At 52.1% G+C, this 26,236-nt stretch overlaps 1 protein-coding gene across 1 annotated transcript in view; it reads left to right on the top strand.

Annotated features, from left to right (window-relative positions):
* The window catches only part of LOC140904470 (uncharacterized), a 186,423-nt gene that overhangs the window by 105,123 nt on the left and 55,064 nt on the right, over positions 1 to 26,236 (top strand). The window contains exon 2 of the mRNA XM_078851062.1: positions 18,871 to 19,104. Within this exon, the coding sequence (XP_078707188.1) occupies positions 18,871 to 19,104 (234 nt within the window). The remainder of the gene's footprint in view (positions 1 to 18,870; positions 19,105 to 26,236) is intronic.

The raw sequence follows: 26,236 nt of genomic DNA, 5'->3' as shown, positions 1-26,236 counted from the left end.
AATGTGAAAAATAAGAATCGGGGTCATGTGACTTCAGGAATGAGGGACTCAAAAAACCAAGTCTGCAGAGAAGGTAGATTGTGGTTAGTGCACATGGGGATGGGGGGAGCAACTCTCCAGGTCTCAAGGATTTTCACCAGCAACCGAGGCCATTGTCCCATGCACGGGGCAATCCGGAGCAGTGAGGAGTTGTGTCATCTGTAATCCTGGCTGAGTTCCAATGTTCTGCTGCTGGAGCTCCCTTGTCTGGATTCCCCCAGCCAGCATTCAAGGTCTCTGTGATCAGTAACCCTGGACCAGCCGATCTGACCCCAGCAGCCTGCTTCTTACACCCCAAGCACTTTCTGGTCTGGGTGGAAAGGCTCAGGGTTTGAGAGAAGGCCAGGGGTAGGAAGCTTCTGCTCGTTATGCTGGACCTAACCCCCCGTTTTACTTGTGCAAACAGGAGATATTTGACACTGTGCGATTCTGCTCCTGTGCTCTCTTCCCACAGCGTTCAGCAGCAGGGGAGGGTCTCTGGTCGTGTGTGTGTCACTGGCATGCTGGGGTGATGCTGGAACAGGACAGAGCAGAGGTGGCATTGTGGGGGTGGCGTGAACCTCATCTCTTCAGTTCCCCTTCCAAGAACCAAGGGGACAGGAACCCTTACCCAGCGAGGTCACATTCTCATAGGTCTCCTGCATGACGTCTCTGGAGAGGGCTCTCTGAGCGGGGTCCAGCAGAGCCCCCTCTTCCCTGGTGAAATACACAGCCACCTCCTCGAAGGTCACCGGCCCCTGAAAGAGCCAGAGCCCCACACTCAGGACCTGCTGCCCCACTCACAGCCCCACTATTCACGGGGGAGAGGAGCCAATCAAACGGAAACTCTGGGTAGACCGCAGCCAACAGAGTCCCACCCCCACCCCACTCAGACCACCCAGGAAACACCAGGGTGAGGGGGCGAAGAGACACCCCTCCTCTCTCCCAGCAGATCCATCACACACCTACTAGCCACAGACTGATACCGGAGATGCTGCCCCGAGCAGGGTCTAGGGAGAGATCTCTTGTAGGAAGCCCAACACCCTCCTCCTTGTGAGGAGCTGGATATGAGGCAGGAGAATCTCCCCTAAGCCTGACTGGTGGCTTCCCCCTTCATATTTAAAGGCACCCACTGGTTAGTTGGGTCAGGCTCCAGCACTAGGAGTCTGGTCCTTTTTCCCAGCCCCATCTACGTGCGTTATTTTCTGTTCACCAAATTGGAGCATTTCCACCTCCGAACCTCATGGGTCTCTTCCTAGAATCTAGGCCACTTATTAAACAACTCCCAGCAGGTCTGCCACCCCCTGGCCTCCTCCCTTTCTCCACCCTGTGCATTTCCTGTCCCCGCTCCAACCTCCAAACCAGACGGTGCAAACCTTCCCCTCTCCCGTGTATTTGCTGTCCCTCTCCCTCCTGCAGGAACAGATCAGAACGCCCCCAATAATCCCTACCTGAGCTGGCTCCCCTGCAGCTATGTCGCTCCCCTGTCCCATGGGAGGACGGGATGAACCGGAATGAAACATGAGTGTCGTTCTGCAGCCTGATGGGGCGAGAAGGGCCGTTGTGGAGGTTTGGGAACGGGCATTAGTTCATTTCACATCACGGTTCCCCAGGCTCTTTCCTTGCAGAGCGAGATCTGAGATTCTGCCGTGCTGAGAAAATGCTAAAAGAAAAGGAGTACTTGTGGGACCTTAGAGACTAACCAATTAATTTGAGCATGAGCTTTCGTGATCTACAGCTCACTTCATCGGATGCATACCGTGGAAACTGCAGCATACTTTATATACACACAGAGAATATGAAACAATACCTCCTCCCAACCCACTGTCCTGCTGGTAATAGCTTATCTAAAGTGATCATCAAGTTGGGCCATTTCCAGCACAAATCCAGGTTTTCTCACCCTCCGCCCCCCACACAAATTCACTCTGCTGCTGGTGATAGCCCATCCAAAGTGACAACTCTCTATTCAATCTCTGGATTACAGCAGAGACCTGGCCCCTCCTGCCAGGCTAAGCCCACAGACACACTTTTAACCTCCATTCTCCCTCCCGCATCCCAAAACAAAGTCTCTGAACGCAATCCTAGAAAAAAGCAGAACCAAAGGAGTCCCTTTCGAGGATTCCCTCTGACACTGACCCCACGGCAGCCACACCCCAGCAGGAGGGACATGGAGTCAGGAACTGGGTTTTCCTCTCTCTCATCCTCGTCTTGTCCACAGGAAAGTGATTCTCCCCACAGTGCAGTAATACATCTGTCTGGGCAGATGAGAGAGCTGGAAATCTCTTTCAAAACTCTTATCCCACGGACCCTGTCAGTCTCTCTGTCTCCTTTTCCCTGTGCCCTCTCCATGCCTGTCTGCTAGGAAACTCTCATTCCTGGGTTGTTTGCTCCCCCATGGCTGGATTTGCTCCTGCAAATGGCAGGAGAAATGGGGTGGGGGGCTGTTTGTGCAGAGTCATTTTATAGTCCTTCACTGCCTGCCTGGGATTTCCCCATTGCCTGCCTAGGACCCCCACCTGCCCTCCACCAGGATCTGCCAGGCCATTTGCCTGGGACCCCCTCCTCCGGCCAGCAGGACCCCCTGACACTTTACAGGAGGACCCCTCACTCTGCGCCAGGGACCGCCCCACCACAGCTCTGTGCACTGGGCATGGCAATGGTCCCAGGAGCCAGCTGGGCAATCCCAGACAGAGCCCCTGGCACAGCACCAGGCAGCGTCTAATCCCCTGCCCCACCTGCCCAAGAGACCCCCACCCCCACTGGTCTGCAGCCAACAGGCCCCCAGCGATATCCACCTCCAGGACCCATAGCCTTAGGGCTGGGCACATCAGAACTACCCCCCGAAACCCCAAACCCTCCAGAACCCACCTACCTGACTAGGGCCCCCCCTGCCCAGCCACCCAGAGGCCTCCCACTACCACAATGCCCCTTCAGCTCCCGCTGCAATCTCCCCACACAGACACCTGCCCCCACCAGCAACAGTGTTCCCTCACAGTGTCTGACAAGTGGATAGAAAGTTACCACCACCCCCTGCTGGCCAGTCACACAGGCAGAGGGAGCCCGGGGGGGACGCCTCTTTAAGAGGAGAAGGGAAGCCATGGAGGGCCAAAATAAGTAAGACATTTCCATACTCTGTCACTAGCAAATAATGGCCACCGTGGATCCACCCCAGAGTTGGCTACAGCTTTGCACTGCGGGAAGCCCCCCCTCATGGAGACCTTTTGTCATGGGGTTTGGGATACTTCTGGACCACGCTGCACTCAGAGGAACCTCCTCATCCCGTGCCAGCTGGAGAAAAGAAAAGGGTCCAGCCAACTCTCCTGTTACCAACTGGGAACCACCCATCCCCCAAACAGGGGGAGGCCCCTGGCTTTGATGGGTATTGAATCTATGGCTAGTCTCTTTTATCAGCAAACATTTTTAACAGAGAGAAAGGAGGGAACAAATGATTCTCAAAGGAGAAGGAAAGATGATCATTGTTGCAGGGGGGTTAATTTCCCAACCAGGATGGAGAAGCTCTCAGGGCGACAGGTTCCCCCCAAAGAAGGACAAGTTGCTAGGATTTAGAGACATGGGGAACAGCCCCAAACCCAAGAGGATTTTTAATTGACATTGATCATGACATCGTAAGAGGGAAAACTGAGATTTGAGATCAGTGTTCAGAAATGAAAGAGAAAGGTTGGAAATCTGAGGGATTTTGGATCCATTTATGCAAATTATAGAGAGGAAAGTGGAAAATGAGAGGGATTTTAGAGCAGTTGTTGATAGGAGGTTGTCACGGAGTCCCTGGGCGATGCTCTGGAACTGCTCCCCACGAAGCCGGGCAGGACTCTGGGGAAGTCTCCTTTCTGTGAGCAGCCTGTCTTCAGGACACACAGCTCACCCGGCTTCCACCTTCCTGGGTCTGACCTCGGACCATTCAGCATCCTCTGCCCCTCCGTCCGCTTCTCACAGCGAGTCCACTCAGGAGGGGCTCCTGGGGAAGCCAGAGGGTCCTGCACCCCAACTCCGCAGTCAGACGTGACTCTCAGCCAGCCAGTAAAACAGAGGTTTATTAGATGACAGGAACATGGTCTAAAACAGAGCTTGCAGGTGCAGAGAACAGGACCCCTCAGCTTGGGCCGTTTTGGGGGCAGTGAGCCAGACAACCACGCCTGCACTTCACTCCAACTTCCTCCAGCCCCTCCTCCTCTGGGCTTTGTTCCTTTCCCGGGCCAGGAGGTCACCGGATTCCTTTGTTCTCCAACCCTTCAGCTCTCACCTTGCAGGGGGGAAGGGCCCAGGCCATCAGTGGCCAGGAAACAGGGTGTCGGCCATTCTCTGTGTCCAGACTCCTGCACACACATGCCCTCTAGGGCTCTGCAACGGTCATACACCCTTATCGCACCACCTAGATACTTAAAAACTTCATAGGGGAAACTGAGGCACCCCCACACTATTCAGAGGAAACATTAAGAACAGTCCCACTTTGTCACATCTCTCCCCCCTTCGAGATCGAACTGAGCGGGGTCACTTTAGCCGGTGACCTGGGGAAGTTCGAAGCCACCAACGTTCCCATGGGTGCCCCAGCATCTCTCCCATTCCTCGGTAGGAGTTACACCAGGCCCTTCCAGTTTCACGCCCTCCCTTAGGTCGGTGGTGATCGATAGCACTCGCAGGCCACATGTGGGAAGGTTTCTGTGGCCCATGCCCTTTGGCCACCCCAAAACCCCAGGGGGTCAAACTGGGAATGGGTCTTCTCCCCAACAAGCTGGCCAAACACAGCCACTTGGTTATGGGACTGTTTAACTTTCTTAACAGCTTTCACTTCATCTGAGACCTTCTCAAAGCTCTCCACACTGGGTCTTTCAACAGGACAGTCAGTGGATCCATTCACAACAGAAAATTTCTGGCTGTTAGGAACTGAAACTTTCTTGATTAAATCACTTTCACACCCGTCAGTGACAGTAAACTGCTTGCAAAGACTCCATGAGGATTCCTTTCCCTAGGGGCTTTTCTATGCAACAATTCACCCCTCCCAGAAATTCTGCCCTTACCCTCTTCACCGACGGCTTGCTCTAGAGGAACACTTTCCTGAGCAACAACACACTCTTTCTGGGTCTCCCTTACATCCAGAATCACCTCTGGCCCATCCGGCGGATTCCTACACAATCCCCTTTCAGGCAAACTTACAGACTTCCTAGAGAAAAGGTCAGAAGCATTCTCCTTCCCTTTGCCACACACAAGTTCAGGAATCTTTTCCTTCTTGCTACCGGTTTCCACACCCTCAGTAGGTAACACAATCACATCACCTTCCTGCTCTCCTTGTGCCCTGGCTAGGATCTCACCCTGATTAGACAGAGTTGCTACACCCTTTCCAACAACACACTAGCAACAGGCAAAATACAAGCACCAGAATTGTCTCGTCTCTGGGATTTTACATAGACCCTAACTGGATGCGACCTAGTTACAGGGCCATTCTCCCGAGCAGACACAAACTTAGGACCCTTCCCTTCCTGGGCTTTAGCTGAATCCAGAACCAGCTCTGAGACAACTGCACGACCCTCAACCATTACAGGCTGAAAGGCCCCTTCTGTCTGCTCCACAGACAAAGAAGAGCCGGACACACTTTCTCCTTTCCCAGACACCCAGCTTGGGACCTCTCTCCCCTTGTCCCAGCACACAAGGCTGGTCACAGACAACTGCTTGGAGATCAGGGTAGCTCCCTCCATTGGCAAGTCAATACCCCTGACAGACACAGGTACGTTTCCTTCACTGTCCCAATTCTCCACCCAGCTAACAGGTAAGGTCCAGGGACACTCCTCTTCCACTCTCCTCGACTTCCCACCCTGCTGACGAGACACAGCCATCAGCTCACAAGGCTGCCTAGGCCCATCCAGACTTTCCTTACCCAGCACCTTGCCACTCCCCACAGATCCCCTGCCCTGCCTGTGTCTCCCCCCACTCAGCTGGGGTCTCAGCTCCCCCCTTGCTCAGCACTGCCCTTGCTGTCCCAGTGGGGGTAGGCAGCGAGCTCGCTGCTTTCCTCACAGCATCAGAGCCAGCGTGAGCCCCCTCTCCAGTGTGCAAGGGGGGCGGGGAGCATCTCTCTGTCCCACCCAACTCCAGGGGTCTGGTTAAAGTCAGGCAGATAGCTTGAGCCTAGCTGCTCCTCCCTGCTGCCAGCCAGGTCATCTGCATTTGCACTGACCATTTCCCTCTCCACCGATTGGTTCCCCGGATTCAAACCCTTGGCAGTTACAGGAGTACGGCCTGGATCCTGTCCCAAAGAGACACAGTCACCCCATAACAGGGTCTTGCAGCTGGTGTCCTGGAGAACCCTAACGACCAGCCAGCCCCACCCCTCCTGGGTCTGCACAGGGATCTGGGCCATAGGCAGGGCGAGGGGCTTCGTCCCTGGGACCCTCACCCAGCTCACACAGCCCCTCAGCCTCTGAGGCTGCACCACCCAGGGTCTGACACCAGTTCTCTCTGTCCCAGGATCTCGCCACCCCAGGAATGTCTCCCCATTCACCATCACCTTCTGCTCCCACTGGGGGTCCGAGGGGCCTGGCCCAAGGAAACTCCACACAGACATATAGGTTGGGACCAGAAGTGGGAGCCTGTCCACCTCCCCACCCATCTGGCTGACGGAGTCTACGGCCTTGGGACCCAGCAAGGGAGCTAGACACCGGGGCTTTTCCGCAGGGTCCCCCGGTTCAAATCTCCAGCCTGCTCAAAGGCAGTGAGGTGGGCATCCACATCCCCCCCTCCTTAACCAGGGGCAGCAATTTAGTCTCGAGGTTCCCTGCGGAACTGGCCCCCCGGGGTCTATCCCCACTCACCCCTGGGGGGTCCCCTAGGCCTCTCCACTCCCCCATCACCAGTTCATGCTGCTGCTGCTTCTGCAGCTCTTTCTCGGGCTCTCGCTGTCTCTCACGGTCCTCTTGCTCTCTCGGACTCAGCTCCAATCCTGTCCGACTCCGATCCCCGGATGGGGAACCCGATCGTGAAGACCCTCGTCTGGTCGGGGACAGGAGTCTTGGCGATGCCTGGCCACCACTCCAGCTGCTCCCAGATCCTGCTATCGCCCCATTTCGGCTCAGGAATCTGTCCCTTAGAGCGGTCATCCTCCTCCAGCTGCACGATTAACTGTGCTTTGGTGAACTTTCCAACGCTCAACCCTCTCTTTCTGCACAGGGTTACAATGTCCTTCTTCAGGAGACGGTGACAGGCCCTCACTCCGCCCTTCCCAAGTTGTGGACTCACAGGCCTGTGTGCTCTCAGCTCCCCACGGTTTCCAGGGAGAACCCCTAGTGTGCCAGCCCTTCTCGAGGTCACCCCCTCTTTGTCAGGGTCGAGCGGCAGACTCCTCCGTCCCTGGGACCGCTCGCTGCAATCCCCAGGGGAACCCTGTTACTGCAAAAGTCCTTCTCTCTGGTCACACACTTCCAGGAGTTAACCGCCCCCTGAAACTCTCTCTCTCTGAATCTTCAGCACGCCTGGTCCCCGTCAATCCCCCTTTGTTTTACTGCTCCCCAGTCACTTACTGCAGGAAGCGCCATCCACGGGGTGCAGTACATCCCACCGCTACCACCAGTTGTCACAGAGTCCCTGGGCGATGCTCTGGAACTGCTCCCCATGAAGCCAGGCAGGACTCTGGGGCAGTCGCCTTTCTGTGAGCAGCCTGTCTGCAGGACACACAGCTCACCCAGCTTCCACCTTCCTGGGTCTGACCTCGGACCATTCAGCATCCTCTGCCCCTCCATGCGCTTCCCACAGCGAGTCCGCTCAGGCAGGGCTCCTGGGGAAGCCAGAGGGTCCTGCCCCACAACTCCGCAGTCAGACGAGACTCTCAGCCAGCCAGTAAAACAGAGGTTTATTAGATGACAGGAACATGGTCTAAAACAGAGCTTGCAGGTGCAGAGAACAGGACCCCTCAGCTGGGGTCATTTTGGGGGGGACAGTGAGCCAGACAAACACGTCTGCCCTTCACTCCATGTCTCCAGCCAGCCCCCAACTGAAACTCCCTCCAGCCCCTCCTCCTCTGGGCTTGGTTCCTTTCCCGGGCCAGGAGGTCACCGGATTCCTTTGTTCTCCAACCCTTTAGCTCTCACCTTGCAGGGGGGAAGGGCCCAGGCCATCAGTGGCCAGGAAACAGGGTGTCGGCCATTCTCTGTGTCCAGACTCCTGCACACACCTGCCCTCTAGGGCTTTGCAATGATCATACACCCTTATCCCACCACCTAGATACTTAAGAACTGCCTAGGGGAAACTGAGGCACCCCACACTATTCAGAGGAAACATTAAGAACATTAAGAACAGTCCCACTTTGTCACAGAGGTAAAAGCTGAGTGTATTTCCCACCACTATTTGGTCAATGAATAGAAATGGGCGACATTGGCAAACGTTTTAGATCCATATTCAGGAATCTGAGAAAAGGTGTAAATCTGAGATTTTCGTCGTAATTTATAATTACGGAGACAGGGAAAGCTCTCAGGGGCATATTCAATTAGAAGTAGACAACTAGAGTAAAAGTGGGGCAAACTTTTTTATCAATCTTTGAGACGTACAGAGAAAACGTGTCACAAACTACGCAACTGAGAACAAGGGATAAACGCCAAGACCGGGGGGGCTTTTATGTGGCTATTAAAGAACTAGCTGGAAAAGGGGGGACCGTTTGTCATATAAAATCCAGCCTGTCCAATACATAAACAGAAAGTGATGGTCCCCCCCACCCCCGTTCACCTGGGCAGCAGGGAGCCCTCTGAGGGGCTGACTGGAGGGGACGGGTGGGGGGGAGCTGGAGGGCTCCCTGGGGGAGGGGAGGGGGCGGCAGTGGGGGATGGGCAGGTGGGGGGTAGGTGGGGGCTGGGGGCAACGGTGCTGCAGTTGGGGGGCAGCAAGTGGGACTCGGAAGCGGGGATCGGGGGCAGCCCCATGGGGGACACGTCCCCTCCCTTCCCCGCCCTGGCAGAGACCCGGCGTCTCCTCCCACCCCCACGCCGGGGCAGCCAGGTTGGGGGATGGCTCCGGGCTCCAACTTCCCACCGACATCAGGACAAATCGCTGCAGATAAAACGGGGGGGGGAGGGAAATCCCGCCCCCCCCGCACGGGAGGGGAGTTTCAATGGACATGTGAGGAGGAGGGAGAGACGGGGGGGGGGATCAGGGGAGACCAGAGAGCGGATCAATGGGGGGGTGGGGGGGAGTTTACAACCAGGTGGGAGCTACCGAGAGGGAAAAGGGGAAAACTGGGGGGCATTTGTGCCCGGGGGGGGGGAGGGATCCAATTAACTCCCCCGCCGCCCCCCACTTCCCCCCCCGGGAATTTCCTGGCTGCACAGAGACAGTTCAACCCCCCCCCCCCGCAACTCCGGCTTCTCCCCCCAACACCCCCCAAGGGACCCCGCCCGCCGGGCCCCAGTCTCTGCCCCCCCCAATCCCAGCCGTGCCGGGGGCAGAGAGTCACTTTCCTGCCCCCCCGCGGGGTCTCCCACTCACCGGGTCGGGGGCGGGCAGAGCCGGGGCTGGTCCCAGCTGGAGAAAGCCCGGCCGGGCACGGGGGGGTTAATGACGGGCCCCCCCAGCACAGACCCCGGAGCGGAGCCGCAGCTGCTCCTCCGAGAGACCCGACACGAGGCAGCGCCTGGGGGCGGGGCCTGGAGCAGACCGGGGGCGGGGCAGCGTCTGGGGGCGGGGCCTGGAGCAGACAGGGGCGGGGCAGCGTCTGGGGGCGGGGCTTGGAGACGACCAGGCGCTGCCTCGTGTCGGATCTGTAGGAGGAGCAGCTGCGGCTCCCCTCCGGGGTCTGTGCGGGGTGGGGCCCGTCATTAACCCCCCCGTGCTCCGGTGAGTGGGAGACCCCGGGGGGGGGAGCGCTGGGCGGGGGGGGCAGGAAAGTGACTCTCTGCCCCCTACCTGCCCATCCCCCACTGCCGCCCCCTCCCCGCCCCCAAGGAGCCCTCCAGCGCCCCCCCCGCCCCCTTCAGTCAGCCCCTCAGAGGGCTCCCTGCTGCCCAGGTGAACGGGGGCCGTGGGGGGGGACCATCACTTTCTGCTTATGTATTGGACAGGCTGGATTTTATATCACAAACGGTCCCCCCTTTTCCAGCTCGTTCTTTAATAGCCACATAAAACCCCCCCCGGTCCTGGCGTTTATCCCATGTTCTCAGTTGCGTAGTTTGTGACACGTTTTCTCTGTACGTCTCAAAGATTCCTCAAAAATACCCTCAACGTTTGCCCCACTTTTACTCTCGTTGTCTACTTCTAATTGAATATGCCCCTGAGAGCTTTCCCTGTCTCTGTAATTATAAATTACGACGAAAATCTCAGATTTACACCTTTCCTCAGATTCCTGAATATGGATCTCAAACGTTTGCCAATGTTGCCCATTTCTATTCATTGACCAAATAGTGGTGGGAAATACACTCAGCTTTTACCTCCTATCAACAACTGCTATAAAATCCCTCTCATTTTCCACTTTCCTCTCTATAATTTGCATAAATGGATCCAAAATCCCTCAGATTTCCACCCTTTCTCTTTCATTTCTGAACACTGATCACAAATCTCAGGTTTCCCTCTTACGATGTCATGATCAAATGTCAATTAAAAATCCTCTTGGGTTTGGGGCTGTTCCCCATGTCTCTAAATCCCAGCAACTTGTCCTTCCTTGGGGGGAAACTGTCGCCCTGAGTTCTTCTCCATCCTGGTTGGGAAATTAACCCCCCTGCAACAATGATCATCTTTCCTTCTCCTTTGAGAATCATTTGTTCCCTCCTTTCTCTCTGTTAAAAATGTTTGCTGATAAAAGAGACTAGCCATCTATTCAATACCCATCAAAGCCAGGGGCCTCCCCCTGTTTGGGGGATGGGTGGTTCCCAGTTGGTAACAGGAGAGTTGGCTGGACCCTTTTCTTTTCTCCAGCTGGCACGGGATGAGGAGGTTCCTCTGAGTGCAGCGTGGTCCAGAAGTATCCCAAACCCCATGACAAAGGGTCTCCGTGAGGCGGGGGCTTCCCGCAGTGCAAAGCTGTAGCCAACTCTGGGGTGGATCCACGGTGGCCATTATTTGCTAGTGTTGCCGGCACCCAGTGCCGAGAGGCTGAACAACAGCTTGAGTGGTTTGTTACCCGGTGTGCTACACCCAATAATCACAACGGGGTGGAGAAGCAGAAAAGTTTATTTGCAGCTGCAAAAAGGTACAGGGAGAATAAAATCTTAAATCCTGCACAACAAAGCAGGAAGTTACACAGGCTTTTATATATATATTTTTTTAGCATACTTATTTAATAGCAAGCTGCTCCAAGTATTCATATAGCCAGCCAATTCAGTTCCCAGCTAGTTCCCTGATTTTTTGTATTATTTGTTAAACTATATATAAAGCACCTTTATTTAGCATTTTTTTTTTATATTTTTTTTGTTTGGCCTTGCTTAGTTTCAGGCAGTCTGACTCTGCAACATACTGTTGCAGATTCTTAGCATAACTGCTGTGTGTGCCTCCAGGCGGGGGGGCCAAGGACACTTGGGCCTAGTACGCAGAGCTGCTGCGAGTGCCTCCAGGCAGGAGGGGGTGGGGCAAGGACACAGGGGCCTAGTGCGAGGGGGCTTCATCGACACTCGTGGTCTTCCATCCCCTCGAGTTACCTAGTGGCCATGCCCCAGTGTTCCCAACAACTTGAGTTTTTTATTTGGGCTATTTATTTTTTTATAATATGATTTTGTATAAGCATTTTGTGATAGCCCTGAAGAGAATGATTTATTATTTTTTGCAAAAGGGCCCTGATATATGATATTGCACAGCATAATACTAGTAATACAAGCAATATAGGAAAGAGAAATTTTAATAGCAGGCTAAATAAACCACCAAGCCAAGATGACAAACTTTAGCCTGAAAACAAGGGTTATAACCAATTCTTTTTGGGGCAGTATAGGCAACCTGTGCTTTGGCTTGGGCATGGGTTTTAGCCTGTATTATTTTTTTATAGATTTTATAATTGCTATTATTTATATATATATAATATTGGGGCCCGATGAGGGCATAATTTTTTTTTTGGGATGCTAAGAGATAGTTTAAAGCTAGCCTGTTTTGGAGGGAAAATGTTTTGAGCTGCTATATTTTTTTATTTAATGTTTTTATTGTTGATTTTAAATTATTAATTGAGTTTTTTAATTTTAAGGCTATTTTTTTAAGTATTATTTGCAGCTTTATAGTATAGGTCTCCGTGAGGGGAGGCTTCCCGCAGTGCAAAGCTGTAGCCAACTCTGGGGTGGATCCACGGTGGCCATTATTTGCTAGTGACAGAGTATGGAAATGTCTTACTTATTTTGGCCCTCCATGGCTTCCCTTCTCCTGTTAAAGAGGCGTCCCCCCGGGCTCCCCCTGCCTGTGTGACTGGCCAGCAGGGGGTGGTGATAACTTTCTATCCACTTGTCAGACACTGTGAGGGAACACTGTTGCTGGGGGGGCAGGTGTTTGTGCGGGGAGATTGCAGCGGGAGCTGAAGGGGCATTGTGGTAGGGGGAGGCCTCTGGGTGGCTGGGCAGGGGGGGCCCTAGTCAGGTTGGTGGGTTCTGGAGGATTTGCGGTTTTGGGGGGTAGTTCTGATGTGCCCAGCCCGAAGGCTATGGGTCCTGGAGGTGGATATCGCTGGGGGCCTGTTGGCTGCAGACCAGTGGGGGTGGGGGTCTCTTGGGCAGGTGGGGCAGGGGATTAGATGCTGCCTGGTGCAGTGCCAGGGGCTCTGCCTGGGATTGCCCAGCTGGCTCCTGGGACCATTGCCATGCCCAGTGCACAGAGCTGTGGTGGGGCGGTCCCTGGCACAGAGTGAGGGGTCCTCCTGTAAAGCGTCAGGGGGTCCTGCTGGGAGGAGGAGGGGGTCCCAGGCAAATGGCCTGGCAGATCCTGGTGGAGGGCAGGTGGGGGTCCTAGGCAGACAATGGGGAAATCCCAGGCAGGCAGTGAAGGACTATAAAATGACTCTACAGTAACAGCCCCCCACCCCATTTCTCCTGCCATCTGCAGGAGCAAATCCAGCCATGGGGGAGCAAACAACCCAGGAATGAGAGTTTCCTTGCAGACAGGCATGGAGAGGGCACAGGGAAAAGGAGATAGAGAGACTGACAGGGTCCGTGGGATAAAAGAGTTTTGAAAGAGATTTCCAGCTCTCTCATCTGCCCAGACAGATGTATTACTGCACTGTGGGGAGAATCACTTTCCTGTGGACGAGACGAGGATCAGAGAGAGGAAAACCCAGTTCCTGACTCCATGTCCCTCCTGCTGGGGTGTGGCTGTCATGGGGTCAGTGTCAGAGGGAATCCTCGAAAGGGACTCCTTTGGTTCTGCTTTTTTCTGGGATTGCGTTCAGAGACTTTGTTTTGGGATGCGGGAGGGAGAAAGGAGGTTAAAAGTGTGTCTGTGGGCCTAGCCTGGCAGGAGGGGCCAGGTCTCTGCTGTAATCCAGAGACTGAGCATTTTCTCAGCACGGCAGAATCTCGGATCTCGCTCTGCAGGGAAAGAGCCTGGGGGAAGCGTGATGTGAATTTAACTAATGTCCGTTCCTAAACTTCTACAACAGCCCTTCTTGCCCGGCCAGGTTGCAGAACGACGCTCATGTTTCTTTCCGGTTCATCCCGTCCTCCCATGGGACAAGGGAGCGACATGGCTGCAGAGGAGCCAGCTCAGGTAGGGATTATTGTGGGGGGTTCTGATCTGTTCCTGCAGGAGGGAGAGGGACAGCAAATACACGGGAGAGGGGAAGGTTTGCACCGTCTGGTTTGGAGGTTGGAGCGGGGCAGGAAATGCACAGGGTGGAGAAAGGGAGGAGGCCAGGGGGTGGCAGACCTGCTGGGAGTTGTTTAATAAGTGGCCTAGATTCTAGGAAGAGACCCATGAGGTTCGGAGGTGGAAATGCTCCAATCTGGTGAACAGAAAATAACCTACCTAGATGGGGCTGGGAAAAAGGACCAGACTCGTAGTGCTGGAGCCTGACCCAACTAACCAGCGGGTGCCTTGAAATACGAAGGAGTAAGCCACCAGTCAGGCTTAGGAGAGATTCCCCTGCCTCATATCCAGCTCTGGGAGTGGCTAAGTCATTATGCAAGGTAACCTATTTCCCCTTGTTTTTTCCTGCCCCCCACCCCCCCCGACGTTCTTGTTAAACCCTGGATTTGTGCTGGAAATGGGCCACCTTGATTATCATACACATCGTAAGGAGAGTGATCACTTTAGATAAGCTATTACCAGCAGGAGAGTGGGGTGGGAGGAGGTATTTTTTTCATGATTTGTGTGTATATAAAAAGCTCTTCTACACTTTCCACAGTTTGCATCGGATGAAGTGAGCTGTAGCTCACGAAAGCTTATGCTCAAATAAATTGGATAGTTTCTAAGGTGCCACAAGTCCTCCTTTTCTTTTCACAAGGAGGAGGGTGTTGGGCTTCCTACAAGAGATCTCTCCCTAGACCCTGCTCGGGGCAGCATCTCCGGTATCAGTCTGTGGCTAGTAGGTTTGTGATGGATCTGCTGGGAGAGAGGAGGGGTGTCTCTTCGCCCCCTCACCCTGGTGTTTCGTGGCTGCTCTGAGTGGTGTGGGGGTGGGACTCTGTTGGCTGCGGTCCACCCAGAGTTTCGTTTGATTGGCTCCTCTCCCCCGTGAATAGTGGGGCTGTGAGTGGAGCAGCAGGTCCTGAGTGTGGGGCTCTGGCTCTTTCAGGGGCCGGTGACCTTCGAGGAGGTGGCTGTGTATTTCACCAGGGAAGAGTGGGCTCTGCTGGACCCCGCTCAGAGAGCCCTCTACAGAGACGTCATGCAGGAAACCTATGAGAATGTGACCTCGCTGGGTAAGGATTCCTGTCCCCTCGGTTCTTGGGAGGGGAACGGAAGAGATGAGGTTCCCGCCACCCCCACAATGCCACCTCTGCTCTGTCCTGTTCCAGCATCACCCCAGCATGCCAGTGACACACACACGACCAGCGACCCTCCCCTGCTGCTGAACGCTGTGGGAAGAGAGCACAGGAGCAGAATCGCACAGTGTCAAATATCTCCTGTTTGCACAAATAAAATGGGGGGTTAGGTCCAGCATAACGAACAGAAGCTTCCTACCCCTGGCCTTCTCTCAAACCCTGAGCCTTCTCCACCCAGACCAGAATGTGCTTGGGGTGTAAGAAGCAGGCTGCTGGGGTCAGAGCGGCTGGTCCAGGGTTACTGATCACACAGACCTTGAATGCTGGCTGGGGGAATCCAGACAAGGGAGCTCCAGCAGCAGACCATTGAAACTCAGCCAGGATTACAGATGACACAACTCCTCACTGCTCCGGATTGCCCCGTGCATGGGACAATGGCCTCGGTTGCTGGTGAAAATCCTTGAGACCTGGAGAGTTGCTCCCCCATCCCCATGTGCAATAGCCACAATCTCTCTTCTCTGCAGACTTGGTTTTTTGAGTCCCTCATTCCTGAAGTCACATGACCCCGATTCTTATTCTTATTTTTCACATTCTGCTTTTCTAGACTATTTAGAGTCTGTTGCTTCTGAATGATAGTTTCTAATTTCCCAGTGTTCTCCACAGCCAGGGATTTTCCTACTCCCTCCCATTGCACTGGACTCACTAGGTTCCCTGGTATTTCAGAATGGCCACACTGGGACAGACCAAAGGTCCATCTAGCCCAGTGTCCTGTCTTCCGACAGTGACCAGCGCCAGGTGTCCCAGAGGGAATGAACAGAACAGGGAATCATGAAGTGATTCATCTCCTGTCACCCATTCACAGCTTATGAAAAAGAGAAGTTAGGGACACCATCCCTGCCCATCCTGGCTAATAACCATTCACGGACCTGTCCTCAATAGATTTCTCATGGTGTTTTTTTTTTTTTTGTAACCCTGTTATAATCTTGTCCTTCACAACGTCCTCTGGCAAGGAGTTCCCCAGGTTGACTGCATTGTGTGAAGAAATACTTCCTTTTGTTTCTTATAAACCTGCTGCCTATTAATTTGATTGGGTGATTCCTAGTCCTTGCGTTATGAGAAGGAGTAAATGACACGTCCTTATTTACTTTCTCCATGGCAGTTTTGATTTTATAGACCTCTCTCATATCCCCCCTTTGTCTCTTTTCCAAGCTGAATAGTCCCGGTCTTTTTAATCTTTCCCCGTACAGAAGAGTTTCATACCTGTAATCATTTGGGTTGCCCTTTTCTGAACCTTTTCCAATTCCAATATATCTTTTTTTGAGATGGGGCAACCACATCTGCAGGCAGTATTCGAGATGTGGGTGTACCATGGGTTTATATAGAGGCGATAGGATATTTTCTGTCTTCTTATCTATCCATTTCAGAATGATTCCCAACATTCTCTTTGCTTTTTGACTGCCGTGGCACACTGAGTTGATGTTTTCAGAGAACTGTGCCCAGTGACTCCAAGATCCCTCTGTTGAGTGGAAACAGCTCATTTAGAGCCCATCATTTTATATGTGTAGTTGGGATTATGTTTTCCAATGGGCTGCAATATGGTGCTATCCTGCTATCCTGTTCCCATTCTCATAAAAGAAGAAGAGCATCCAAATGCGTGTTTACCTTCATTCCCTCAGCGGTCCTCATGGGAATCCCTGATCGGTTCCAAAGTGTATTAAAACCTTTCTTAAAGGGTTACCTCCTGGTGGTTATCAGGTCCTGTGAGTTTGTAGCCCAGAAAGACCCCCCTCAGTCAGCTCAAACTCAGCTGTTTATCCCCCAAAAGTCTGTCGTCTTCAGTCTCCTGAATGAGGGTGACTCCCTTTCTGCATTGGGTAAAGCTTCAAAAGGTGGAGCTCTGCATAACCAGCCTTGAGATCTGGCATTCATCACCCCGTAGCGATACCAGCTTGCACAGGAAACCCATCCCGCAGCCCTTCCTGGTATCATGTGGCGCATCTCGGCATCATAGTCTGTGAAGAATTCATGCTTTCAAGGGCTGGCTTAGATATACAGATAACAGTCATAATTAGGGCAAGAGTTTGCAGGCAATGAAAAGAGAGTAATTGACAAACGTGAGCAATATCTAATCCTTTAAAGCCTGAAAGTGCCTTGGGGGGAGGGGACAGGAGCCGGCTGTGTGGGGGCGGTGGGGCTCAGATACTGGGCATTGAGAGCCTAGAGCCAGCTGTGCGCTGGAGAGATGGGGCATGAACCAGCTGTGTACAGGGGAGATGAGCAGGGGAGAGGTGCTGTGGACACAGCCGCGAGCAGCTGTGAGTGCCGTCCTCTCTGCAGCATGATGAGAGAGCCTGGCATCCCACTGCCGATCCCAGACTTGTATGAGGAGGGAAGAAATTGGCATCAAGTCTCAACCGCAGCCAGCCTGTGCCCTGGGGAGGAGACGGGTGTCTCCAGGGAGAAATCTGGGGGATTGTGACCCTGCATGCCCCACCCACCCTCTGATCAGCAATTCCGGATATTAACGGTGATTCCAGAAACAAAGAGTAATTTTGGGAAAAAATGCAGTCCTAGCGACAATTTCCGGAAAAAAACTGGCCCTGGTTGGAACATTAAATCCGATAGTCTCAAGATCTAGGCCTGTGTTGATCAGATCTGCCACTCTGCCTTCACGGAGTTCACTCTGCTGGTGGGTTCTACCTCTTCCCCCATTCTGTGTCTGCCTTGTCTATTTAGATTGTAACTTCTTCAGGGCACGGGCCATCAACGCTTCTCGGTTTGTACTGTGCCTAGCAAAATGAGGACCCACTGTTAGTTGGCCCTTAGGCACTAAGGTAATGAATATGATTTATAATAATCATCTCCTGGCACTTTGAGCCAAGGAAGCCGGCCTTGGGACATTACTACTTAAAAGTGAGCTGGGCTTAAAAGCATGGAATATTCTTTGTGACAAGTATCCCACAAATTCCACTGACCTCCCTTGTTTTCTTTGCCTTGAGCAGGGTTTCCAGTTTCCAGAACTGATGTGATCTCGCAGCTGGAACGAGGGGAGGAGCCGTGGGTCCCAGACCTTCATGGCTCTAAGAAAAAAGTGCTCCCGAGAGCTGCCTGCATAGGTGAGGCATTGGTTAAACCAACCCCAAAACTGTCGGTGAATACAGGAAACATTTGGGATGCCCTACAAAGACCTTGTGAGCTCTCCAAGTTCAGGATTGTTCCCTGCAGATGTAGAATCGTTAGGCAGAGGTCACTCATGGCTTCCCACCTATCCTGACTGACAACTGGCAGCAGGTCCCTCCCCAATCTCGATGTCCCCTGAGATTTCTTCTGACATACGGACCCAGAACTGATCCCTTCCTTTCTTTCCTCTGGGGAAGGTTGAAGGGAAAATCAGCTCCTGATAGGTTTGATCTGTCCTGTACACATTTTGGTTCCTTCATCCCTTTTTCCATTCTTCTCTCTGAGATTTCCTTTCTCTCTGGCGCAGGCAGAGACTTACGTCTGGATTCTCTCGGTCTCCCGTCAGGTGTTGGGATGGTGAGTGAAAACGAGGAGGAGCCCCAGCAGGAAGATGCTGAGCGAGTAGAAGCCCATGGGATGTTGTCAGGAAGGTCCAAAGGGAATGATTCTGGGAGCTGTGCACGCCCAGAAAAAACAAAAGCCTGTGAGAGTCAGCAGAGGCCAGAGGAAAACTTCGGTAGCCAGTCAGACCTTATTACACGTGAGAGAATGAACTTGGAAGGAACACGCTACACATGCCTCGAGTGTGGGAAAAGCTTCAAAGGGAGCTCGGACCTTCTCACACATCAGAGAATCCACATGTGTGAGAAACCTTACGCATGCTGTGTGTGTGGGAAATGCTTCAAGCGGAGCTCGCATCTCATTGCACATAAGAGAATCCACATAGATGACAAACCTTATGGCTGCCCTGAGTGTGGGAAACACTTCAAGCAGAGCTCACACCTTATTACACATCGGAAAATCCACACGGGTGAGAAACCTTACGGATGCTCTGAGTGTGGGAAACGCTTCAATCGGAGCTCACACCTTATCACACATCGGCGAATCCATACGGGTGAGAAACCTTATGGATGCCGTGAGTGTGGCAAACACTTCAATCAAAGCTCAGCCCTTATCACACATCAGCGAATCCACACAGGAGAGAGGCCCTACACGTGCTCTGAGTGTGGGAGAAGCTTCAATCAGCGCTCAACCCTTATTAGACATCAGAAAATCCACATGGGAGTGATCTGTAACAAATGCCTTGACTAGGGCTGGCCAAAGGTATTTTTTTCTTTTAAATCACATTTGCTAATTCCCACTTAGTGATCTGTGCCCCATCTTCACCGTGGTTACTCAGCTCCCCCAGATGAGTTGCCTGCTCCTGCCTTTTGCAACTCACCCTTCTTTGGGGTCAATCCTGTGATGTTTTCTATCAACTCCTTTCCTTTTGGGTCAAAGGAGCGTGTGTCCCTCCAGCCAGGAATGTTCATCAGCTCCAGGTGGGGGAGAGAGGTTTGTTCCCAACAAGCTACACTGAGGCAAAAACTACCCGTGCCTTACATCCACTAGGACTGTACATGGCGTTGGCTGCTCAAGTTAGTGATCTTGGTGTTAAAAGACAATTACAGTTGTCGTGCAGATGCAGCCGAGGTGCAGTGGTTGGCATTAGCTTTCCCCTTGACCTGACCTAAACTCCATCACATGTCCTAGTCTAAACAAAGCCTGAGCATCACAGTTATACTGTTCCCCCATTTAAAAACAAGTGTTAGTCATCAAGTTCCCCCACCAGGATCATATTGTTTCATTCCCAGTTGTCACAGTTCAGAGCGCTGTTGCTTCACGTTTTCCTGAAAGCAGATATTTTTCCTCCCGTTTTCCTCCCTTAAAATATATTGAAGTATAACAAAGAGCAGGAATAGGGAAGGGATAGGGAAAAATGTCTTTTCCCCTCTGTAACAACAGAAGAACATAGGGTAAATCAGAGGGATTCTCCATCACCATCTCTATCCCCCTGTTCTTCAGTTGGTAAGGTCAATATTTCCCGAAGGGGCTGGGAAGAGGATTCTCTAGTAAAGGATTTGGAACTAAGCAAAAGACCCATTCATTTGCCTCCCAAAGCAGTTGTGGCCCATGCCCTGCAGGAGGTTGCTCCTGAAGATCTTCCCTTCCTAATCAGGTGCATGTTGCCTCTTATTTGGGAAATGCAATCCCTTCCTAGGTAGAGATGGGAAAAATGGAAGTGACATTTCTGTTCAGCTCACTCCTGGGAGATGCTGTAAATGTGTAGGAAATGACATCCATGAGGAATGTGATAGAGCTGCAGAAAGACACCCATTTTGAGTAGATACCTGACATTTGGTGTCTTAGAGGGATTCTAAGGCGCACCTGAATTTAGTCCCTTATTTAAATCTGAGCCACCAGATTAAAGAAACAAAAGGGCATATTTGGGGGAGTTCTACCTCAGTATCGCTACTGGTATGTCGTGTGGTTGGTGAAGAATTCTACGCCAGAGCCGTGTAAAATTGCTACAACTAAGGTCAAAGATTTGACAAGAACTCAGGTAGAAATGAGAGGTTTTAGTGGTTGATTTTCACCCCAGAGATGGATGCTATGGTGACCTGTGGCCAAGGTAAACTGTTTTTAGAATTGCTCACACTTCTAAAGGATGCCATGATGAAACTGGGAACAACTGTCTTTTACCATTTGGATCCCAAGTTTCCTGAAGCACAGAGAGAAACAGCTGATTCCTTCAGAGCCATGCCATGCCTATGGGTCCCAAACTGGCTGCCTTGCTGGACAAGAAGCACTTCTGTGTTGGTTAAATGATGGTAGCCAATGAGGGAATGTAACAGATTCCAAGTTCAGACTGCAGGATACATGAATGCTGAGTCCAGAGTCTGTGGTTTGGTCTCTTAGTTTTGCTCTTGAGTCTAATGCATGTGTCTCACTGTTCCGCCTCCTGCTACTCTGAAAGATTAGAAAGTGTGAAAGTAGAGCACAGGTGGTTTTTCTCATGATGCAGCCTTCCCCCGTAGTGTGAGACCCCTTCCACCCACACTTCTGGGAGAAGACCCAGGGAGAAATGAACCTTCAGAAATGGAAGGCTCCTAGGTTATGGTCGAATGTGACTTCACACAGAGCTCACTGGGTGAAAATGGGAATTAAGAGAAAACTGCCCTAAAGGTTTATAGTTTGTAATCTTTGAAGAAATTGTTACCAGCAACAAGGAAATTGCACATGAAGTTTATTAGTGTAAGGTAAGAGGCTGATTCTGTGATCACTTTCAGTGTTACAGTATAATTCAGGTTTTCTTCTAGCCCCCTCCTACAAAATAGCAAATGGTGGCTAATCCTGCAATAAAAACCTGACTCCAAAGGAATCAGGTTTGGGGGAAAATGTGAGAGAAATAGCATGTACGAGAATAGAGACCCAGTATAGACTGGAATGATTTCTGTTTCAAATGGAATTTATTTGGTAAATTTTAAAATAAATCTTCTGTTGGGAGGAAAACTACTTGAGAGAAGATGTGGAACCTTTTCCCCAGTGAGAGGGAAAGAGCCAGAGAGTTCCCCAGGGCTCTTGTTCGCAAAGCAAAGATGTCACATTAGGCAGGAAATGTCAAGATCTACAATGGTGATGGGCGAGTGATGGGAGCTTTTCTGGGTGGTTGTTGTTTGGTTGGTTTTTTTCCATGTAATTTTTGTTTTGTTTTTGCAACTAGTTCTTTTTATAGCTGCTGAGCCCCCTTGTCCTTTTGAGCACAGCTCTTTAACCCTCAGGCCTGGCTCTGGAAACCTCAGAACCGGCTTTGCGTTTTTTTTTTTTCATGTTTGCTATCTTTGGAGTTCGCACATCCACACGACATGCGGTTCACAGCAACGGATACTTTGAGAAACCTGCTGGGTGAAGCAGGCCTTTTCCAAACTGACATTGGCCCAAATTCTGCCTCAATTCAGCTGGATTGGGACACGTCTGTGTCAAAGGAGTGGTTCACACCTGATTTGCCCAGAGACCTCAGAGGAGGGGTAGTTAGATATAGGATAAGTAGGAATTGACAACAATGAAGTTAAATATAAAGGTGAAAGACCCTCACCTTGCAGGTCAACAAGCCTGTTCTGTTCTTTCCCTCCAATGCATCTGGCACTGGTCGCTCTCAGGTAGCACACTGGGCTTGACGGACCATTGGTCTGACCCAGTCTATGACCTGTCGTGCGTTCTTATGGAAGTCCTCTGCGGGCTTGTCTACACGGGCAAGTTTCTGCACAGGAAAGCAGCTTTCTGCGGTGTAACTCCCGAGGTGCGCACTCAGATTTCGTGATGCATGATAGGAAGGGGCCATGACAGGGACACACTGCCGTGCGGGGTCAAAATGAAGGAGCTGTGACATGCCTACCACAAGGTGCAGGAGGCAAACTGCTGCTCCATATTGGGGGCTAACTAACCCCAGCATCACGGCAAGAATCTACCCAGCAGCTGGAGAAAAAATATGAATGAGAGTCAAAGACACCTCCACGTGGCCTGTCTCTTCCCCAATCTCAACACCTGGAAGATTGTCTGGAAGACTCAGAATTTGAACTGCAGAGATTGGTCTCAGGCTGAGAGGGAATTCAGTCTGTGTATTAAGAACTCAACATGGCCTGGAGCAAGCAGTGAGTGAGAAAAGCTGTTTGATCCAATTCTTGCTTAGTATATTCAAATTAGAGTTTAGACTGGGAGTCTGTTTTCATTTGTTATGTAACCACTTTTGACCTCTGTAACCAATACTTATACTCAGTTAAAATCTAACTTTCTGGAGTTAATAAACTTATTTTACTATTTTATACTTACTCCTGAGTTTGTCCAAAGTGCTTGGGAAAGTTGCTCATATGACAAAGGCTGGTGCATGTCCCCTTTATTTTTGATGAAGTGGCGAACTAATTAATGAGCTTACACTTTTCAAGAGAAGGACTGAGACGATCGCATTCTGACCTTTTACTGACACTTCTTTAATAACTAAAAAAAAAGAACAGGAGGACTTGTGGCACCTTAGAGGCTAACTGATTTATTTGAGCACTGTCCAGTTTTGGGCCCCACACTTCAAGAAGGATGTGGATAAATTGGAGAGAGTCCAGCAAAGGGCAACAAAAATGATTAGGGGACTGGAACACATGAGTTATGAGGAGAGGCTGAGGGAACTGGGATTGTTTAGTCTACGGAAGAGAAGAATGAAGGGGGATTTGATAGCTGCTTTTAACTACCTGAAAGGTGGATCCAAAGAGGATGGATCTAGATTATTCTCAGTGATAGCAGATGACAGGACAAGGAGGAATGGTCTCAAGTTGCAGTGGGGGAGATTTAGGTTGGATATTAGGAAAAACCTTTTCACTAGGAGGGTGGTGAAACACTGGAATGCATTACCTAGGGAAGTGGTGGAATCCCCTTTCTTAGAAGTTTCTAAGGACAGGCTTGACAAAGCCCTGGCTGGGATGATTTAGTTGGGGTTGGTCCTGCTTTGGGCAGGGGGTAGGACTAGATTCCTCCTGAGGACCCTTCCAACCCTGATCTTCTATGATTCGATGACCCTCCTCCAGGAGTGACAGAGCCTGGCATGTGCTGGAAGAAGCGGGGAGCTCTGGTGCCCACGGACCTGTCCTGGCAGCTTTCTCAGCAGCAAAGAAATCAATTCTCCCTGCCCCTGAGCAACCCACCCACAGCTAATGGCAGCATTGGTGGGGGGTCCCAAGCTTTGCACCAACGTCCACATTTCAGACCTTCCTCTCATGGCACTTTCCATGTGAATTAGGACAAGCAAGCTGGGGAAGCTCCATGGGGTAATAGAAACCAGGGCTGCAGGGAAGGTTTGAACTCACAACCCCAGCAATATTGCCCTTTGCACTAACCACTTGCACCCCTGCAGGGGCTCCTTGGACAGCGCTGGGAAGTCGGCCGTGATCCGTCTCTGTGGTTCGCACCTTTGCCTGGCAATTGAAAGGCTGCCGGTTCAAACCTCACTCAAGCTGTGGCTTTCCAGCAATGAGACTCCAGTCCATTTGAACAGGAAGAAAATCTCCTCTATTCTGGTTTAGCCCCATTTGACTCCTTCTGCCCGTCTTCTTCCTCCCCCATCGGTCCCTTTCCTTCCCCATTGGGGCCATGCAGAGGGGAGCCCCAGTCAGTCTCTGTCACTGAGAGGCTGTATCCCATAAGGGGAGGGAGGGGTCGCTGTAAAGCATTGATAATGGGTGGGGGAGGGGTGTGCGTGGTTAGGGGGAGAAAGTCTGGAGAACTAACAGTGGGGCCCAGAGAGATTCCCCCACAGACTGGGGAGATCCCCTGCTGCCCACCATCACCCAGCTCTGGGAAGAACAACTTGGGATTGCTTGGGGAAGCCACCTTTAAAAACACAAGTGTTCCATGCTAGTTACATTTGAATAAGACCAAAGCCGCCTCAAACCCAGTGTCACAGTCACTGGGACGACTTTGTCCTGACATTTTACCGGCCGCAGCCACAAAGCGAGTCAAATTACGGCTCCCGTTCGGCGTCAAGGCTCACAGACGAACCCGGAGGCTTTTCCTTCCTCAGGTTCTGCCGTCATTTCAGTGCTGGCCTGTTCCGAGATTCATCGTTGTGCAAAGCAGCGTCAGGCCCTGAAACTGGACGAGCCCAGAGCAGAGGCTGCCTTCATTTAACCCTCCAAAAACCAACCCGCCGAAACGTGGATTAGCACCCATGCTCCTCCAGCCGCAGGGGAGGCGCCTCATCTGGGCCCCTGGTGCCCATGCTCCAGCAACATAAGAGCACGGGGGCCTGGCTCCACCCAAGTCCGGGGGCCGGTGTCTCCCCCAGCCCCACCTGCTGCCCCCGGGCAATTTAAAAGGGCCCGGGAACCCCCACCGCCATCACCGGCAGCACAAGGGGGCTAAGGCGGCTTCCTGCCCACCCTCGCTCCGTGTAACCCTTCTGCCCGTCAGAGTTGGCAGCAACAAGGGCCGGGTTCAATATCTAGGGGATCCATTCCAATAACACAATGCAAACCGGCTCGAGCCCCCACCCAGTGACCTGGGACAAATATGTACCACCCCCGCTGGGCACCTCCCAGAGGCAATCCTTCCCCTCTCGCAAGCACCTAGTCTGAGTGTAGCAAAAAGCCTTTTAATAACAGAGAGAAACAATGTGGCATTATGTTGGGGAAACAGCACCAACAGGATTCATAACACAACTCACGAGCAAAAAAAAAACCCACCCCAAGCAAATTGGGGCATGCCCTTTCCCTTTGGTTCTTGAGTCCAGCAACCCCAAATCACCCAAAGTCCCAAAAGTCCAATGACCCAAAAGTCTCTGTCCCTGGTCAGGGCAGCCCCAAAGTTCAAAAATTTATCTGCAGAGCTTTACCTCCCAACCTGGGTGGAGATGGGGGCGGGGGTAAAAGGCACCTTACATGATCTGAAGCTGACCGCCCCACAGCTCCATAGGCCTCCACTCCACCAGCCGCCCCACAAACTGCTTCGCTCAGCTCCGCTCCGCGGCCCACCAGCAGCTCCCGCCGTCCCATGAACTGCTCCACCAGCCTGTCCACGAGGCACTCCAGCCGTCCCGCAAACTTCTCCACAATAGATCTTCAGGCTCCCCCACTACTGAACACAACGCTCAGTGATTTCGGCTCTTACTCAGTTCAGCTCTTTGGTGAAGTCAGCTTGTAGTAGGGGAGCCTCAGTGCTGGGACACCATTAGCCCGAAATGAGCTTCGCAGCCTGTAACTAGAGTCCTAACGGAATCAAAATTAGCTCTGAGATTCCACAGTGGAGAGAGAAAAGAAAGGGCCATTACCATGCAAGGCCATCACCAAGGAACCCATACCACAAACTATTAATACTCATCCCCAACCTCTCTCAATTCACAGCATTTTGGAACCCATGACCCTTGCCTAGCGAGTGCTACTTAGTTGATGGTGAGTCCCTCCATCATAACAAAAGGCCAAGTACAGTTCCCAGCACAGTTCCCATAATCAGGGTAATAACAATTTATTCTTCCTGCCCCAATAACAGAGACACTGGGGATCCCACAGCAGCCAAAGTGACCATTTGGGCAGCTATGGCCTCGTTCTAGACGGGGTGGGTGTGCCTATGCAAATGAGATTGGCCCCTGAAGTTCTTTTCCACAACTTGCCAGACCTCACCACCAGATGTCAGGGTGAGGCTCACCCTGACACTGCTTACACTCCGTGTGGCCTGCCAGTCTTGGAAGCGGCTGGCGCGTCCCTGCAGCCCCGGGGATGGGGGGATCTCCACATGCTGCCCCTGCCCCGAGGGCCGACTCTGCCATCTGTGGCAATGGGAGCTGCTGGGGTGGTGTCCGT

The sequence above is a fragment of the Lepidochelys kempii genome, unplaced genomic scaffold (assembly GCF_965140285.1).
Source record: "Lepidochelys kempii isolate rLepKem1 unplaced genomic scaffold, rLepKem1.hap1 scaffold_29, whole genome shotgun sequence".
Classification (NCBI taxonomy): Eukaryota; Metazoa; Chordata; order Testudines; family Cheloniidae; genus Lepidochelys; species Lepidochelys kempii.
Note: the sequence above shows the minus strand (reverse complement) of the source record. Positions and strands in the feature narration are given on the sequence as shown.